Source organism: Neomonachus schauinslandi, chromosome 13 (genome assembly GCF_002201575.2).
Source record: "Neomonachus schauinslandi chromosome 13, ASM220157v2, whole genome shotgun sequence".
NCBI lineage: Eukaryota > Metazoa > Chordata > Mammalia > Carnivora > Phocidae > Neomonachus > Neomonachus schauinslandi.
Window position 1 is genome coordinate 24271203 of NC_058415.1, and position 17425 is coordinate 24288627.

At 41.4% G+C, this 17425-nt stretch overlaps 1 protein-coding gene across 1 annotated transcript in view; it reads right to left on the reverse strand.

The window, feature by feature from the left end:
• Window positions 1-17425, reverse strand: part of FRMD3 (FERM domain containing 3) — a 311407-nt gene that overhangs the window by 47041 nt on the left and 246941 nt on the right. The window contains exon 13 of the mRNA XM_021677924.1: window positions 16777-16901. Coding sequence (XP_021533599.1) covers window positions 16777-16901 — 125 coding nt within the window. The remainder of the gene's footprint in view (window positions 1-16776; window positions 16902-17425) is intronic.

The following is a 17425-nucleotide window of genomic DNA, read 5'->3' on the forward strand; positions in this document are numbered from 1 at the left end:
GGGAAGGAATGGAACAGGGCCCTAACAGAAGACAGGAAGGGAGATCCAAGCAGACTGTTAATCCAAAGCACAGGGCAAGACCCCCCACCATCAAGGTTAGGGCTGGGAGTAGGGCCTAGCCCCAGGGAGAGGGGCCATTAAGGTCCTAGGGGAATAGAGTACCCGGGGCAGCACAAGGGCAGAGACTCGGGAAAAGGAGCAAGGCTGTCACAAGGACTAGAAGGAGACAGGGCAGAGCAACAGAGCAAGACTAGGAGCCTGATCCAAAGCACTGGGCTTCAGCTTCTCAGTGCCCCCCACCCCCGCAGCCCCCCGCCAGGTCAGGGCACAGTTGGCTCTAGAGTCAGGGCGAGGCTGAGCCTATATTTAGGGGCAAAATTGTGTGGCTATGGCAGAGGGGTTAGGTCACAAGGGATGCTCTAATTTTTGAATACAGATACTCCTTCCTTCTGTCCTTTAATCACAAAATCTAGTCTATGTTCAGATGATCAAGTGGGTCATCCTGAAATCCCTATTTATTTCCCTTTCAGCCAAAGCATCTGCCCATTTTCACATTTCCTATGCTAAAGTGGAGGTTTGGGAGTTAAAAAGTTTCCAAATTGGACTTCTCTTCTAAAAGGAGGCGTTAAAGGATGTGAGAGCTCTTTCAAGTGGGGAAATACTCATTTTATATTCCCTTTTAAACTAGCTGCTATTAATTTTCAATTTTATGCTGGCAATTTGCAACTCACAGGAAGAAAGGGGGGAAAATGTAACTCTGCTTTTTATAGATCATCGTGCCCCATGCTTGCTGTTTCATTAGCCACATTAAAAAAGATGTGTATACTTTTTGTTTCCCAAAGTAGTGACAGATGATCCAAAAGCATATTTTTAAGGACAGCAGCAATCTGGGGGGAGAATTATGAAAGAACAGTCAGAGTGGTGAGGAAACATAGAAATCATCTTGTTTTATAAAAGAGGAAATAAGATCCAAGTGATATCAGTGCCCAGCAGGTACCAGATAAGAAGTAAATGTTTATTGAATGAATGGACACATGAATGAATGAATCAATTGAACACAGTCCCTCTCTCTCTCTTTATCCAATACTCTCTCCAGCACCAGAGAGCCCCCACTAAGGCTGTGTCCTGTGTCCACTCAGAAAGTGGAGTCTGGCCCCCTTGTAAGTCAGGGACGCGGGGCTACCACAGAGCACTTTAGTGGGAGTGACACGCATCTGCCACGTAGCCTGGCAGAGGCCTAGCTTGTGCTTGGGTGACTCACCCTGGTTTGCCAGCATGAAAGACCAAAAGCATGTAGAATGGCGTGTCACCACCGTAACTAGAGTACATAGATCTCACATCTATTTTAGGAATCTGCGGTTTTGGCATGAACAGGGATTTCAGAGTTTCAGAAACATGCCCTGCCTTTTCTTCTTTGTAGACTCAGCTGGAAGATCTACAGCAGTTGTATCTGGACCTATTTTGGGGACAGGGGTAGGGGGGGAAATGCTGGTGCATACTTAGGAATAAATGCATATATGTTTGTAAATTAGATACATATACAGCTGTGTTCATGTATTATGTCCATTATAAAAGTTACACAATGGAAACTGCCTAAGATGATAAAAGTAAAATGCCAATCGAAGTCTGAATCGTTTCTTCCTCCACCCCAGCAGGCCGTGGTGTGCATCCACCACATGCGCCCCACTCTGGAAGCCATGGCTCTAGGACCCCCAACTCACCATTAGCCAAACTGAGCAAGAGGCTGTATCCCACTGTAGATGGCATTGGACATGCACCCCAGTGGACACCCCCAACAACCAGCCTGTGCCAACTGATCAGAGCCTTTTTTCTTTTGTTCTTTGTTACACATTTACATCATAAAATCCAGAAACTTCTGAGATCATAAAATCAACTTAGAACATATTATTCTTACCATTCCATGAACATATTATAATTTCCTTATACGACTGCCTTCCTCTCCTTAACTGTGGCAACATATACCATTCCTGCAGACACAAAAAATTTCAATACGCTCAACCCGTTAAAAATGATTTAAAAATAAGACCACCAGAGCCTCTTTCCTGAACCCTGCCTATATTGCCCACATTGCCAGGGACCTACAATTACAGGTCTAGCTACAAGAGTGGATCTAGACCAACACTATTTTCCACCTAATTCTGGGTCTTCATAGAAGAGCGGGGGGTGGGGGGGTGGTAGATTCTGTGAGATCCTGCCTCAAGCTAAGCCTGGGTATCACAAAGAGCATTTATTTAACAGGACCAACCCACGAGCAAAAACACTAGAAAACAGAACCCCATGCTGATTCTGGAATGCATCTAGAAGTCAGACAATTGTAGCCTCTGCTTCCAAATGACAATGGTTTAGTACCATTTTCACTTTTCCCTTCCCGCGGTTTCTTAGAGACGGGATGGGAGTGCTTACTTGTCTAAGTGCCAAGCACAGTGTCTCTCCACCACAGACCACACTCTGGCTGTCACACTACTCACACTTACGCTCTCCCCTGGCTCACATCCCAACCCTCAGAGCCCGTGACCGGATTACGTCACAGGACACTTGACTGACAGATTTTTTTCCACCCCAGCTGAATCCTTTAAAGCAATTCATTACTACTACTTAAGGACACGGCAGCAAAGCGCCAACCTGAGCAGGAAGCCGGGATTTGGGAAATTCTGTGCTGAATGGCTCTCACTAATGAAACAGAGATCCTTAACACAGAGTAATGAGCAAATGAATAATTAGAACTTGGCCCAAAGTGAGCCATTGCTTATTTAACAAATGACTTTAAAATCAGAATGTGATTCCCTGAAGGCAACACGCTTCCTGCTCAAAGTCTGAGCTTTCCCCTACGAGGAATTCTGCCTGGTGTGGCACACACTCTGTCCCTGTTCCAAGGCGAGGTGACGCCCTCCAGCGTGCTGCAGGGCTCCAAGGAGTCGCCAGGTCCTGCCACACCATGATGGAAAACCAAAGGCTCAAGCCGTGCCCCAACCATGCGGCGGCTCTTCTCACTGAATTAGACTCCCTACACTTACAAAAGTCCTCTCTTTTTCAATTATATCAAATGAATTATAAAAATAAATGCAGTTCTTCAGTGACTGGTTCTGTTTTAGCCATCTTAGGTGTGTCTGATGTCATCTAAGATAGCCGGGCCAGGAATCTGACAACCAGGACCTGATCCCCAACCCGGGAACTTACCCAGCTAGTGACTTTGGGCAAACTGTTTCCCCTCTCTGCACTTTCTCCTGTGTAGAATACCAAGGGGGTAGGGAGTACTAGATCAGAGACTGGCACACTTCTCCTCTAAAGGCCCAGACAGCAAATTTGACACTTTGCTGGCCAAGAGGTAAAATCAAGGATATTAGATAGGTTACTTATATAATCATTTAAAATGTAACCATTAGCTCTTGGGCCAGAGGAAAAATAATGGACATCAGACCAGCCACAGGCCATAGTTTGCTGATACCTGTGTTAGACCATCCTCAACATTCCCTCTAGCCCCACAAAGCTGTGAAAAACATTCCTGTCCCCAAGTTCCCATTCTCATTGTAAAAGACCACAAGCCACAGTCTTGGAATTTGATGTTGATATTAAGCAAAAGAATCAAGTTTAGAGCCAGAAAGCAGTTGAGAGGTATTCAAGTCCATTCTTCTTACCTTAATACCAAGAAAAATGAGGCTCCAAAAGGTGGAGCATCTTGTCTATGGTCACCTATCTGCCTGGTGGGAGGTGCCAAGACCAGAGTGCGTATTTCCCCACTTGTCCAAGGTATCAATGCAGACACGGAGCAGCTACCTGAAGCAATTCTATGTTTACACCGAGAAATATGGTAATTCATAAAATGAACAGTTCATGGGAATTAGCCAACTACAGAACTGAAATGATGCACACTGTTGGTGTCTTATGATATAAAATACAAAATCCTTGCAAGATGAAATGCACTTAAATGGCACCAGAACCAAGGCATTTAGCTTCCTTATAGCAAGGTAAATGCTTAAAATTTCAAAGATCCCATTCAAGTGAACAAACTTCTTAGGAGTACTTGAGCAGCCAGTAAATACCAGAAACCAAAGTTCCAAAGATGAAACCAACCCCAAAGAAAAGCACAAAAAGGGAAGTTGGAAAACTTTTGAAGAGCTCACAAATGTGAATTGGCAGAGCTTGCTCAGGCCTTTACCTTGGCCCCTGAGTTGTTCTTGGCATCTCCTACCCTAGAGGAGCTGCCGCCCCAAACTGTGGTTCTTTCTTCCAGAATCCAATAGATGTGATAACAAATTCTGAATTTTGACTTTGCCAATCTAATACTGCAGTTATAAATAAACCCAGATGCTTTCCTCTGCTCTGTGGAGGCTCCTAGCTCCTATAGAAGCAGCAGGCTTGACTGCTGTATATCTATCAGCAGTGGGAAACTAGGGGTGCCATTAAATGAGAAAGTTCAGGAGAACCCAAACTTGGGCAACGCTAAAAGGATGCTTGAAAGAGCCTTTTTAGGAGTGTCCTCTTATTCAGAATATTAATCCATTTATCTGCATTTGTGTTAAATGTGTTCCCAATTCATTGTTTGACCTGTAGTTCAATTTATGGTATATCTTCATGCACTAAAGTTTTCAACATTAAGCAAACAAAGCAGGAATTTCAAAAACTATACACAAGAGATGATTGCATGGCATTACAATGCATAGGAAAGGAAACTGCTGATGCATCTACATTGATTGCCTCAAAGAAGTGGGACAATCTGGGAGGTCATTTTTTTCTGTTTTAGTATTTTCTAAATTTTCTAGGTCATAATCAGTTTTATAATAAGAAAATAAAAAGACAAATAATAAGCACAAACCCTGTGGCAGGGACAAGTGCAATTAGAGCTGGTGCTAACTGGTCTTCTGTCACCAGGTAGCACTAACCACAAGGGGAAAGGTGGTTCCATAGGATTTATGAACAGCTCCTACTGTTTGGTGGAATACAACATAAAAGAAATTTCAAAAAGACCAATGCATTACTCCTAATGCACATCCCGACCTACCCTAAGCCAAGGGAAGAAATTACTTAGCACAAGGTGGGGAAATGGCAAGGAAGAAAGACACCGAAGCCATGAAAAGAGGGTACATTTGCCTGAGCCATAGCCATGGAACTCCACAAAGGAAGGAAAGAGGGAGGAGGACTGTCACGTCAGATTATCAGGAAGGGGATTACACTCAGTGGGAAGTGGAAAAAGGAATTCAGAAGCAGCATAACCATAGCAGCCTTGGGCTGTTAGAGACTTCACCAGTGATGTGACTGGAGCAACTGTGTTAGAGTATGACTGGCTCTGCCTTGTACGACGTTGAAAGACTCACACATGGAGTGGAATTGAAAAAAAAAAAAAAAAGATCCATCTGTAAGTTGCCTACAAGAGACTCACCTTGGATCTAATGACACGTACAGACCAAAAGTGAAGGGATGGAAAAACATTTACCATGCAAGTGAAAGTGAAAAAAAAAAAAAAAGCTGTGGTAGCAATACTTATATCAGACAAAATAGACTTTAAAACAAAGACTGTGTAAGAGACAAAGGCATTACATAATGATAAAGGGATCAGTCCAACAAGGGGATGTAACAATTGTAAATACCTATGCACTCAATACTGGAGCACCTAAATATATAAAGCAAATGTTAACAGACATAAAGAGAGAAATTTATGGTAATATAATAATAGTAGGGGTCTTTTAATACCCCACTTACATCAATGGATAGAGCATCCAGGCAGAAAATCAGTGTCTTTGAATGACACATTAGACCAAATGGACATAACATATGTACAGAACATTCCATCCAAAAACAAAAGAACACACATTCTTTCCAAGTGCACATGAAACATCCTCCAGAAGAGATCACATGTTAGGCCACAAAACAGTCTCAATAAATTTAAGAATATTGAAATCATACCACACATCTTTTCTGACCACAATGGTATGAAACTAGAAATCATTAAGAAGAAAAAAAACTGGAAAAAACGCAAAACACGTGGAAGCTAAACAACATGATAGTAAACCACCAGTGGATCAACAAAGCAATCAAAGAAGAAATTAAAAAAGAGATAAATGAATAAATTTTAGAAATGGAAGTGAAAGCAATTCTAAGAGGGAAATACAGTGATACAGGCCCACCTCAAGACACAAAAAGTCCTCAAATGATCTAACCTTACACCTAAAGCAACTAGAAAAAAAAGAGTAAACAAGCCCAGGGTGAGTAGAAAGAAAGAAATAATAAAGATCAGAGAATGAACAAATGAAATAGAGACTAAAAAACAATAGAAAAGGTCAATGAAACCAAGAGCTGGTTCTTTGAAAAGATACACAAAATTGATAAAACCTTTAGCCAGACCCATCAAGGGAAAAAGAGAAAGGACCCAAATTAATAACACTAGAAACAACAGAAAAGTAACAACTGACAGCATAGAAATTCAAAAGATTACAAAAGAATACTACAAAAAGTTATATGCCAACAAACTGGACAACCTAGAAAAAATGGATAAATTCCTATAAACAGTCTTTCAAAACTGAATCAGAAAGAAATAGAAAATCTGAACAGACTGATCACTACTAACAAAATTTAATTGGTAATAAAAAAACTACCAAAAAATAAAAGTCCAGGACCAGATGGATTCACAAGTGAATTCTATAAAACACTGAAAGAAGAGTTGATACCTATTTTCCTGAAATTATTCAAAAAAATAGAGGAGAAGGGAAAGCTTCCAAATATATTTTATAAGGCCAGTATTACCCTGATACAAAAATCAAAAATAAGACAAAAAAAGAAAACTATAGGCCAATATCCCTGATGAACATAGATACAAAAATCCTCAACATAATATTAGCAAACCACATTTAATACTACATTAAAAGGGTCATTCACCATGATCATGTGGGATTTATTCTGGGGATGCAAGGACAATTCAGTAACTGCCAATCAATCAATGTGATACACCACATTAAGAAAATGAAGGATAAAAATCATACAATCACCTCACAGATGCCAGAAAAAGCATCTGACAAAACTCAACATCCATTCATGATAAAAACTCTCAACAAAGTGGGTTTAGAGGGAACATACTTCAACATAATAAAGACTATAAATTACAAACCTACAGCTACTCAGTGGAGAAAAACTGAGAGCTGTTCCCCTAAGATCAGCAATAAGACAAGGATGTCCACTCTTGCCACTTTTATTCAACATAGTACTGGAAGTCTAGCCACAGCAATCAGACAAGAAATAAAATGCATCCATATTGGGGCGCTTGGGTGACTCAATCAGTTAAGCATCCCACTCTTGATTTCAGCTCAGGTCATGATCTCAGGGCCCTGGGTTCAAGCCCCATGTCAGGCTCCTGCTCAGTGGGGAGTCTGCTTGAAAATTCTCTCTTTCCCTGTCCTTCTGCCTTTCTCCCTGTTCTCTCTCTCTCTAAAATAAAAAATCTTTTAAAAAATGCATCTATATTGGTAAAGATGAAGTTAGACTGTCACTATTTGCAGATGATATGATACTATATATAGAAAACCCTAAAGACTCCACCAAAAACCTATTAAAAGTAATCAATGAATTCAGGAAAGTTGCAGGATACAAAATTAATACCCAGTTATTGGTATTAATCAGTACTAATTGGGTATTAATAACAAAGTAGCAGAAGGAGAAATTAACAATCACAGTTACAATTGTACCAAAAAGGATAAAATACTTAGAAATAAACCTAACCAAAGAGGTGAAAGACCTGTACCCTGAAAACCATAAAACACTAATGAAAGAAACTGAAGATGACACAAGCAAATGGAAAGATATCCCATGTTCATGGATTGCAAGACTTACTATTGTTACAATGTCCATACTACCCAAAGCAATCTACAGATGCAATGCAATCCTTATCAAAATACCAACAGCATTTTTCACAGAACTAGAATAATAATAAATAATAAAGATTGCTGAAGCAATCTTGAGAAAGAGGAACAAAGCTGGAGTTATCACAATCCCAGATTTTAAGGTATACTATAAAGCTGCAGTAACCAAAACAGCATGGTATGGGCACAAAAAGTAGTCACATAGAGCAACAGAACAGAACAGACCCCAGAAATAAATCCATGATTATATGGTCATCTAATCTATGGCAAAGGAGGCAAGAATATTCAATGGGAAAAAGACAGTCTCTTCATGAAATGGTGTTGGGAAAACTGGACAGTGACATGCAGAAGAATGAAGCTGGACTGCTTTCTTGTGCCATACACAAAAATAAACTCAAAATAGATTAGAGACCTAAATGTGAGACCTGAAACCATAACAATCCTTGAAGAGAGCACAGGCACTAATTTTTCTGACATTGGCAATAACAACATTTTTCCAGATATGTCTCCTAAGGCAAGCAAAAGCAAAATAAACACACACAAGCGGGGACACACAAAGAAGTGCAAAAATGAACTATTGGAATTACATCAAAATAAAAAGCTTCTGCACAGTGAAGGAAACTATCAACCTAAAGAAAAGGCAATCTACTGAATGGGAGAAGATATTTGCAAATGATATATCTGGCAAAAGGTTAGTATCTAGAATGTATAACTTACATAACATAACTCAACACCAAAAAAACCCAAACAATCCAATTAAAAAATGGGCAGAGGACTTGAATAGACATTTTTCCAAAGAAGACATACAGAAGGCCAACAGGCATATGAAAAGATACTCAACATCACTAATCATCAGGAAAATGCAAAGCAAAACCACAATGAGATAGCACCTCATACCTGTCAAAATGGCTAAAATAAAAAAGACAAGAAATAACAAGTGTTGGTGAGTATGTAGAGAAAAAGAAACCCTTGTAAACTGTTGATGAGAATGTAAATTGGTGCAGCCACTATGCAAAACAATGTGGAAGTTCTTCAAAAATTAAAAATAGAAATACTATATGATTTGGTAGCTTCACTACTGGGTATTTACCCAGTAGAAACAAAAACACTAATTCAAGAAAATATATGCACCCCTATGTGTCTTGCAGAATTATTTACAATATGCAAGATATGGAAGCAACCGAAGTATCCACCAGTGGATGAATGAGTAAGGAAGATGTGGTATATACATATACTATGCAGCCATAAAAAAGGATGAAATTGTACCATTTGTGACAACATGGGCGGACCTAGAGGGTGTTATGTGAAGTGAAATAAGTCAGACTTAGAAAAACAAATACCATATGATTTCATTCATATGTGGAATCTAAAAAAATAAATGAATAAACCAACCAACATAAAGCAGAATCAGACCTATAAATATGGAGAACAAACTGATGGTTGCCAGAGGGTTGGAGGGAGGGATGGGCAAAACTGATGAAGGACAGTGGGAGACACAGGCTTCCAGTTATGGAATGAATAAATCAGGGAATATAAGGCACAACATAAAGTCAGTGGTCACATAAGGGAGTTGTATGGTGACAGATGGTAGCTACGCTTGTGGTGAGCAAAGCATAATGTACAGACTTGTCAAATCACCTGAAATAATGTAACATTGGGTGTCACCTATACTCAGATAAAAATAAAAGACCCTAAGAGGCGAAAATGCAGTAGGTCCCATAGGTCACCTATTATGTGTTGGGTTGGAGGGGATGGGGTCAAGGATATGGCATGCTTGATGATGAGGACAATACTCCTTTCATATGCCCAAAATGCCTTCTTCACAGATTCACATACAGACTTTCTAGAATTGCAATGTCATCATCTTAAGCAATCTACGGTTAGGGCTAGACAGTGTAAACAACCCTTTAAACACACCCCTCCACACACAGAGCGCCATCTGTGATATATGCACTCACTCGAACACACATGTACAAACACACACAAACATTTACAGGGGACACACACACACACACACACACACACAGCTAAATGGTGGCATAGGAGAGCTAGTTTTACCACTCTCCTTAATTTCCACCTATTCTATTCCATCTATTCCATCATCTCTTTCATTTGCCATCTATTCCACAGGTATAGACATGTTCCCAATCATATGCAAGTGCAGCTTCAAGCCACCCTCAATCCAACCACATTCACCCTAAGACACTCCTTTATGGAAATTCTGGGGTCTCCACTGTGCTTTCATTTTGCTAGCAGGAGGGTGTCACACACTTTCAACTCTTAGTTTTTTCTACCAAGGGGAAGAAAGCATGGTTTCCCACCTGTTTGTTTATGCCAGCCTGCCCCATTGCTCTGGTAGACAAGAATGATGTTCACTGGGTGTCACTAATTGCCAGCTACGAAGTCCTACATGATTAACGTTAGTCACTTTCTTTACCATAGTCCAGCATTTTTCTATAACAAAAAATACACTCCACCAAGCATATTGCTACCTACACTATGGAGACCCTACCTCCATATGGCATGTGATTTTATTCAGATTAATGATTCCTTAAAATGCCATTTTTACCCGGAACAATTCCCACTTTCAATTTTTTTTCTTCTCCCAAAATTTTTATAAGCTCCACATGACACTTTGCAAATGGTTTGCCCAGTCTCAGAGAAAGTTTTCCATAGCACTAATCTACATGGATCCTGTAACTGAGCAACTCTGGGGTAATACTGAAAACTTTCCTGTTGCCTAGCAGTGCCTAGGAGCTGATGTTGTTTTTTCTTTACCCAGACGCTGCGAACTTCAGAGCTAATCCTCCAGCTGTCCTGTCATATGAATTTGAATGGGGTCACACATTCTCCCAGAGCGCCACTGGGCTAATCTGGGCAATAACGCTCTCCACAGCTGTCTTTGAGAAGCATGAAGCTCTAGGAAGAATAAAAAGAGCTTGTCAGACAAATGAGTGGTAATAACCCCAGAGAGTCATGATGGCAGCACAGATACTGCCACCATGGCACCCGAGTGAGACAAGGTCCCAGGATCTTCCCAGGACCTCACAGAGACTGTGCCTCCAAGGATCAGAGTTAGGACCTTCTTTCTTCTCCCAACCTGATTCTTAAAAAAATTCCTAACCAGACAACTCTTTTAACTTAGGCTGCCAACCTTGACCTGTTCATGGACCAGTTCCAAAATGTGTGATTTGGTAACTCTCCAAAATAAGAATCTAAGCCACTATACAGGGTTGGGGAATAGTGAGGTCCAAGTGTCCTCCACTCCATGTCTGAAGCTCAGCAAGGCAATGCACAGTATGGAACTCTCTCAATGGCTCCAGTATCTAAATGAAATCATTTTTGCCATTGACTCCCTGTGTGATACTGACATGTCACTTAAGCCTTCCTGTGCCTCAACAGTCTCATCTTTAAAGAGGCTGAACTCTTTTCATTCTCAGAGACAAGGACAGAACCTGGACAGGAGTCCACGGGCTGCTTACCTACTGGGTAAGCAGTGACCCCATGTCAACAACTCTACCGTTTTACTAGCTTGGAGGCACTGTCTCTTCCCTGGCCCCACTCCCTCTGCCTCATTCAGCCCTTGTTTTTTCTATTTCCTGGGCTTATGCAACGGCTCCTGTGTGGTCTCTGGGCCTCCAACCCAGAGATTCTCAATCAGGGAGCAATTTTGTTCCCCAGGGGACACCTGACAATACCTGGAGACATTTTTGTTTATCAGGATAGGTGGGGTACTACTGGCATCTACTGGGTAAAAGCCAAGGATGCTGCTAAACATCATACAATGCTCAGGACAGTCCCCAACAAAAAATTATCCAGCTTAAAATGTCAATGGTGCTGATGTGGAAAAACTCTGCACCAGCCACACCTGCCTCGAATCTGCCCTCTCTACACCACAAATGATATAAAACACAATTCCAATCAGGCATGGAAATCCTCCAGTGCCTCCCAAGTGCCTTCAGGTTCAAGTCTAACCTCTCCAGGCAAGTCATGGAGACCCATCATGATCTGGTCCTTTCTTAACTTTGCCTTGCCTTTCACTTTTTCCCCCTGACCTTTTTCTTCCCCAAAGCTAAACCAGCAACCAATGCAGGTAGACCAGACCACTCACAACTCCCTCTGCCTATCAGTCTCACCCAACCATTCTTTGGCCTACCAATTTTTCATCAGACACTCTAATCAGACTAAAGGGGAACAAGACACTCTCCAGGTAGCTTGAAGCACTGCTATCTCATGAGGGACACAGAAAAGTGAGCACACTTTCAATTGGCAGGGCCAGAACCTACTCATCACCCCTGTGATTTCACTGCTGTCTCCCCAACAGGCTGTGAGCCTTCAGGAAGACAGTGTCTACATCTATATAGGCCACAGCAACCTGCACACACTAAGTGTGGTCTACCAATTGTATCAGTTGTATTTGTCACAGATGTTGCCTTAAGGAATGAATGAATTCCTAGCTTCTTTCAATTTGGCTCTGGCTCAGGCATAAAAACACTAAAATATCAAAATACAAAGATGAAACTAAATTCATCACACTGTATGTGCCAAGAGAGGCAGTTCATCCACAAAGGTGGAGATATCTTTGTTTAAAGCTGTGGTCTCTGCCTCTCTTTTCTTTACATACCAGAGAAATACAAATCTATAAAATAAGTATTCATCCCTATGGATTGTCTAAATCCCATTGCCTGATACTCAAAGACAAGACATTCGGAGCAGAATCAGACTCTAAAATAGTAACAGAGATATGATGGTATCAAGAACACTGGAGGAGATTATGCTAGGTGAAATAAGTCAAGCAGAGAAAGTCAGTTATCATATGGTTTCACTTACTTGTGGAACATAAGGAGTAGCATGGAGGACATTAGGAGAAGGAAGGAAAAAATGAAGGTGGGTGGGAATCAGAGAGGGAGACAAACCATGAGAGACTATGGACTCCGAGAAACAAACTGGGGTTTTAGAGGGGAGGATGGGTTAGCCCAGTGATGGGTATTAAGGAAGGCACGTATTGCATGGAGCACTGGGTGTTATACGCAAACACTGAATCATGGAACATTAAATCAAAAACTAATGATGTACTGTATGGTGACTAACATAACATAAAAAAAAAAAAAAGAACACAGAGCTAGGTTCACTGTGGGAATCATAACTCTGAATTTAATGGGACTTAAAATGATTTTGCTCTTTCTCTAGACTGAGAAGGTCATTCCATCTACTGGACACCTAACAATACTGTCATTTTTACTTCTTTTCCTTTTAAGTTGATTCTATATCCTGGAGATTGATAGGATTTGCCTGAGCTTCAAAACCCACAAGATGTCCCACAAGGGGACTGCCTAATAAAAAAAAGTTTTATTAGACATTTTTAGAGCTATTTTGGACGTTTAAGAGAGTAACCTATCAGTTTGACTTTATAGCTGGTGAAAGAATTTAATATTCTTCTTTAAAGTAACTAGAAAAATTGAAAAGGTGGCTTATGGATTCTTATCACATATCCTGAAAATTTTTATTTTTATTGCAGTTAATTATAACGGATGTGTCTCTTGTCCACAGCGTTCGTGTTAAAGCCAAGCTTAGGATTTAGCAGTGGAGCCTCATTATAGAAAATGGAGCAAAATGGCTTTTAACTGAATGGGGTACAGGGTCCAGGGAAAAGCTTGCCCAGTTCCCTGTTATATCCTGGGGGGTGACTCATAGGGCCAGAGTGGCCTGACTTCCATATTCCCCATGGAATTTTTGTTCCCATCTAGGTTTCCATCTTTGCAGACAAGACACAGTCACAACTCCAGGCTTGGGTTGTTCCTTTTCCCTTCCTCTTCTCCATTCAAACTTGGGAGAATCAGGACCTCCAGAGAAAGGGATTTGTATTAAACCAAATATTCCAGGTATAGGAGCATGTAGGCGTCAAGGGCAAGCCACCCAAAATGTATCAGGGTGCATATTGATTATTCTGAATTAAAGCTACTCAGACCCTCCACTGTCCCTCTGACAGCAGGAAACAAATCTCCCTTATGAAAAACACTCTCCCTGTAATTAAAAGTAAAAAGATATCCTTGTTGGGATGCTTGGGTGGCTCAGTCAGTTAAGCATCTGCCTTCAGCTCAGGTCATCCTCCCAGGGTTCTGGGATCGAGCCCCACATTGGGCTCCTTGCTCAGTGGGGAGCCTGCTTCTCCCTCCCTCTGCTTGTGCTCTCTCTCAGACAAATAAATAAAATCATAAAAAAAAAAAGACATCCTCTTCACCAGAGATAGGGACTTCAAAGCTGAGAAAACTGTAGAAACAAACCGTTTTTTTCTAATCTACTAGACCTTAGCCTAAAGTCTGCTTAGAATTCCCTAATAAAACAAACTGAGGGTTGCTGGAGGGGGGGTGGGGTGGGAGGGATGGGGTGACTGGGTGATAGACACTGGGGAGGGTATGTGCTCTGGTGAGCGCTGTGAATTGTGCAAGACTGTTGAATCTCAGATCTGTACCTCTGAAACAAATAATGCAATATATGTTAAGAAAAAAAAAAGAAGAAGAAGAAGGTAGCGGGAGGGGAAGAATGAAGCGGGGGAAATCGGAGGGTTAGACGAACCATGAGAGATGATGGACTCTGAAAAACAAACTGAGGGTTCTAGAGGGGAGGGGGGTGGGAGGATGGGTTAGCCTGGTGGTGGGTATTGAGGAGGGCACATTCTGCATGGAGCACTGGGTGTTATGCACAATGAATCATGGAACACTTCATCTAAAACTAATGATGTAATGTATGGGGATTAACATAAGAATAAAAAAAATAAATTAAAATTAAAAAAAAAAGTATTCCCTAATAATTAAAGCTCCCAAACACCTGTTTTGTTTATCCTGTCAATTCCTCCCCAATTTATTGTCTTTTGTCTAAAATGTATACAAATTGCCTGCTTTAATAATTTCTTTAGGTCTCAATTTCACTTTGGGCCTCCATGTGCCCATAATAAAACTTGAGGGTTTTTTCTCCTGTTAATTTGTCATAAATGTTGGTCCAGCTGAAAGACCTTGAAGGGGAAGAGTTTTTCCTTCTCTACAAGAGGAAGTCCAGAAAAATCACTGGGGAGGGGTGCCTGGGTGGCTCATTCGTTGAGCATCTGCCTTCGGCTCAGGTCATGATCCCAGGGTCCTGGGATCAAGCCCCGCATCGGGCTCCCTGCTCCGCGGGAGGCCTGCTTCTCCCTCTCCCACTCCCCCTGCTTGTGTTCCCTCTCTCGCTGTGTCTCTCTCTGTCAAATAAATAAAATCTTTAAAAAAAAAAAAATCACTGGGGATCAGAAATGAAAGCTACTTTTATTACAGTTGAAAAACATACAAAATCAGAGAGGGTGCTGGAAAATGTAGACAAGCAACATGGACCCAGAGACCCTTGGGCTAAGAAAACTAACTTAGCATGGAATTTACAGAGTTGGTTGCTAAGACCAAGAATACAGGCCATGGGTATACCAAGACCATTCTCATTGTCATCATCTTGTGGCTCAGCTCGGGATAAGGATGTCTCCCAAGGCCCCACCCTTCCTATTTTGCAATGCTTTCCTTCTACCCATGGAATCTGGGGCATCTAAGCTGTCCAGTTCTCCTCCTAACCATTAAACTTCCTTTCAGGAAAAGATTTACTAAAATTATTTACACTTCAGTGTGAGGTAGCTGCTGCTACTTCTCCCAAGGATATTTGCATCCCAAGCCATATTCTCATTACAGGCTCAAGAGTTTTCCCCTATGGATGGGATTCGTGAATTGAAGCTGCAGGTGAAGGAGATCTTTTGGGGACAGAGAGACCTGCCCTCTTGCAACTGCCCCGTATCCAAATTTTAAATGATGAAACCAAAGCCACCTAAGGAAAAACATGTTATGTTTGTGTTCAGGGTTCCAATAACTTTATTTTGAGTGCATTTTAAAATATACCTTGATAATTCATGTGTGAGATTTGCCTCATGAAATGTCTCCAGCAAGCAGTGTGGAGAGATTCCTCCCTGAAGTAAGTAAAATCCTTAAAAGCAAAAAAAGCCTAGATGCACATATAGTACAGTCCTTAAAAATATAACAACTTTGGGGTTGAGGTGGACTATATGTATTTTAGCTTGTATCAAAACTATCAGAGAAAGGCCTATGGAAAAGGGAATATAAGTATGAAGAAATATTGAGGCAGAACAGAATGACCAGTTAAAGACACTTTATACTGGAGAATTCTTTACAACCATTAATTTAATTATAATAAAAACTTACCATTCAGTAAAACTTTCTACAGTGATGGAAATGTTCCTGGTCTGACCTTTCCATGATGGTAGCCATTAGCCGCATGTGGCTATTACTCATTGGAAATGCAGCTAACGTGGCTAGAACTGAATTTTTAACTTTAATGAATTTAAACTTAGTTTTAAATAGCCATACATTGTGGTGGCTACCATGCTGGACAGTGGGGGGTGAGGGGAGGGTCTAACAGCATTACTGCTTTAACACTAGAACTACTTTGTATCCATGGACTTTCTCTAGGAGAAACTGATAGAACTCTCAAAATAATGCAGTCTTCCAGCCACAAATAGCTTATTTACTAGAAACAGCTTATGACTGGGTGTCTGGGTGGCTCAGTCGGTTAAGCGACTGCCTTCAGCTCAGGTCATGATCCTGGAGTCCAGGGATCGAGTCCCACATCGGGCTCCCTGCTCAGCAGGGAGTTTGCTTTTCCCTCTGACCCTTCCCCCTCTCATGTGCTCTCTCTCTCTCTCATTCTCGCTCTCTCAAATAAATAAATAAAATCTTTAAAAAAAAAAAAAAAAAGAAAAGAAAGAAACAGCTTATGACTCATTCCGTCCCCCACCCCAACCATTACCAAGGTACCCAGGACTGGCGCCTTACTCGTCCCTTTAGGGTAAGCCTGCAATGCCAGAAGGAAGGGTACTTACCCTCACCCAACGGAAGTTCCTCTTCTTGCTCACTGGGGGAAGGCAGCAGGGGCTGCAGGGGTTCCATGTTAATGATGAGCTGTTTGTTCAAGGAGTAGGAACTGCGGCTCTGAGTCATGTTGGCTCTGAAAACAGACACAAACCAGAGGGAATTGGTTTTCATTGCAAACGCCAGCTCCTCTATCTCAGTTGGCTACCCAAGTTGGGAACGGTCTCTAGACTTCCACAGTGCATGAGGCCAGTGGTAAAGGGAACATAACACTTAAGATATATAGCCCTCTTTATCCTTAAGGTTCTGACAAAATGTCCATGTGTCTTAATGCAACGCAGTGAACGAAAACCTATTTCCCCATATGTCGCCAGACTGAGGCATACTAGGCGACAACGCAGACATGGGACACAGGTGTCACTGAACTAGATACGCAGAAAAGTGAATGAAGGGAATGGCTCAAAGTAATTTAACAAGCACCAAAAAAACACAAAAAATGAAAACATAACCTGGTCAGACAGCTTTGAGCTACCTTGCTGTTGCTGGATATCCAATATTTAATATCTATGTTTAATACTCCCATTCAAATTCACACCCCTCTCACCAGCCAGCCACAGAAGCTCTGCTTCTGAAGGCAGCATACACGTGTCATTGGCTGCG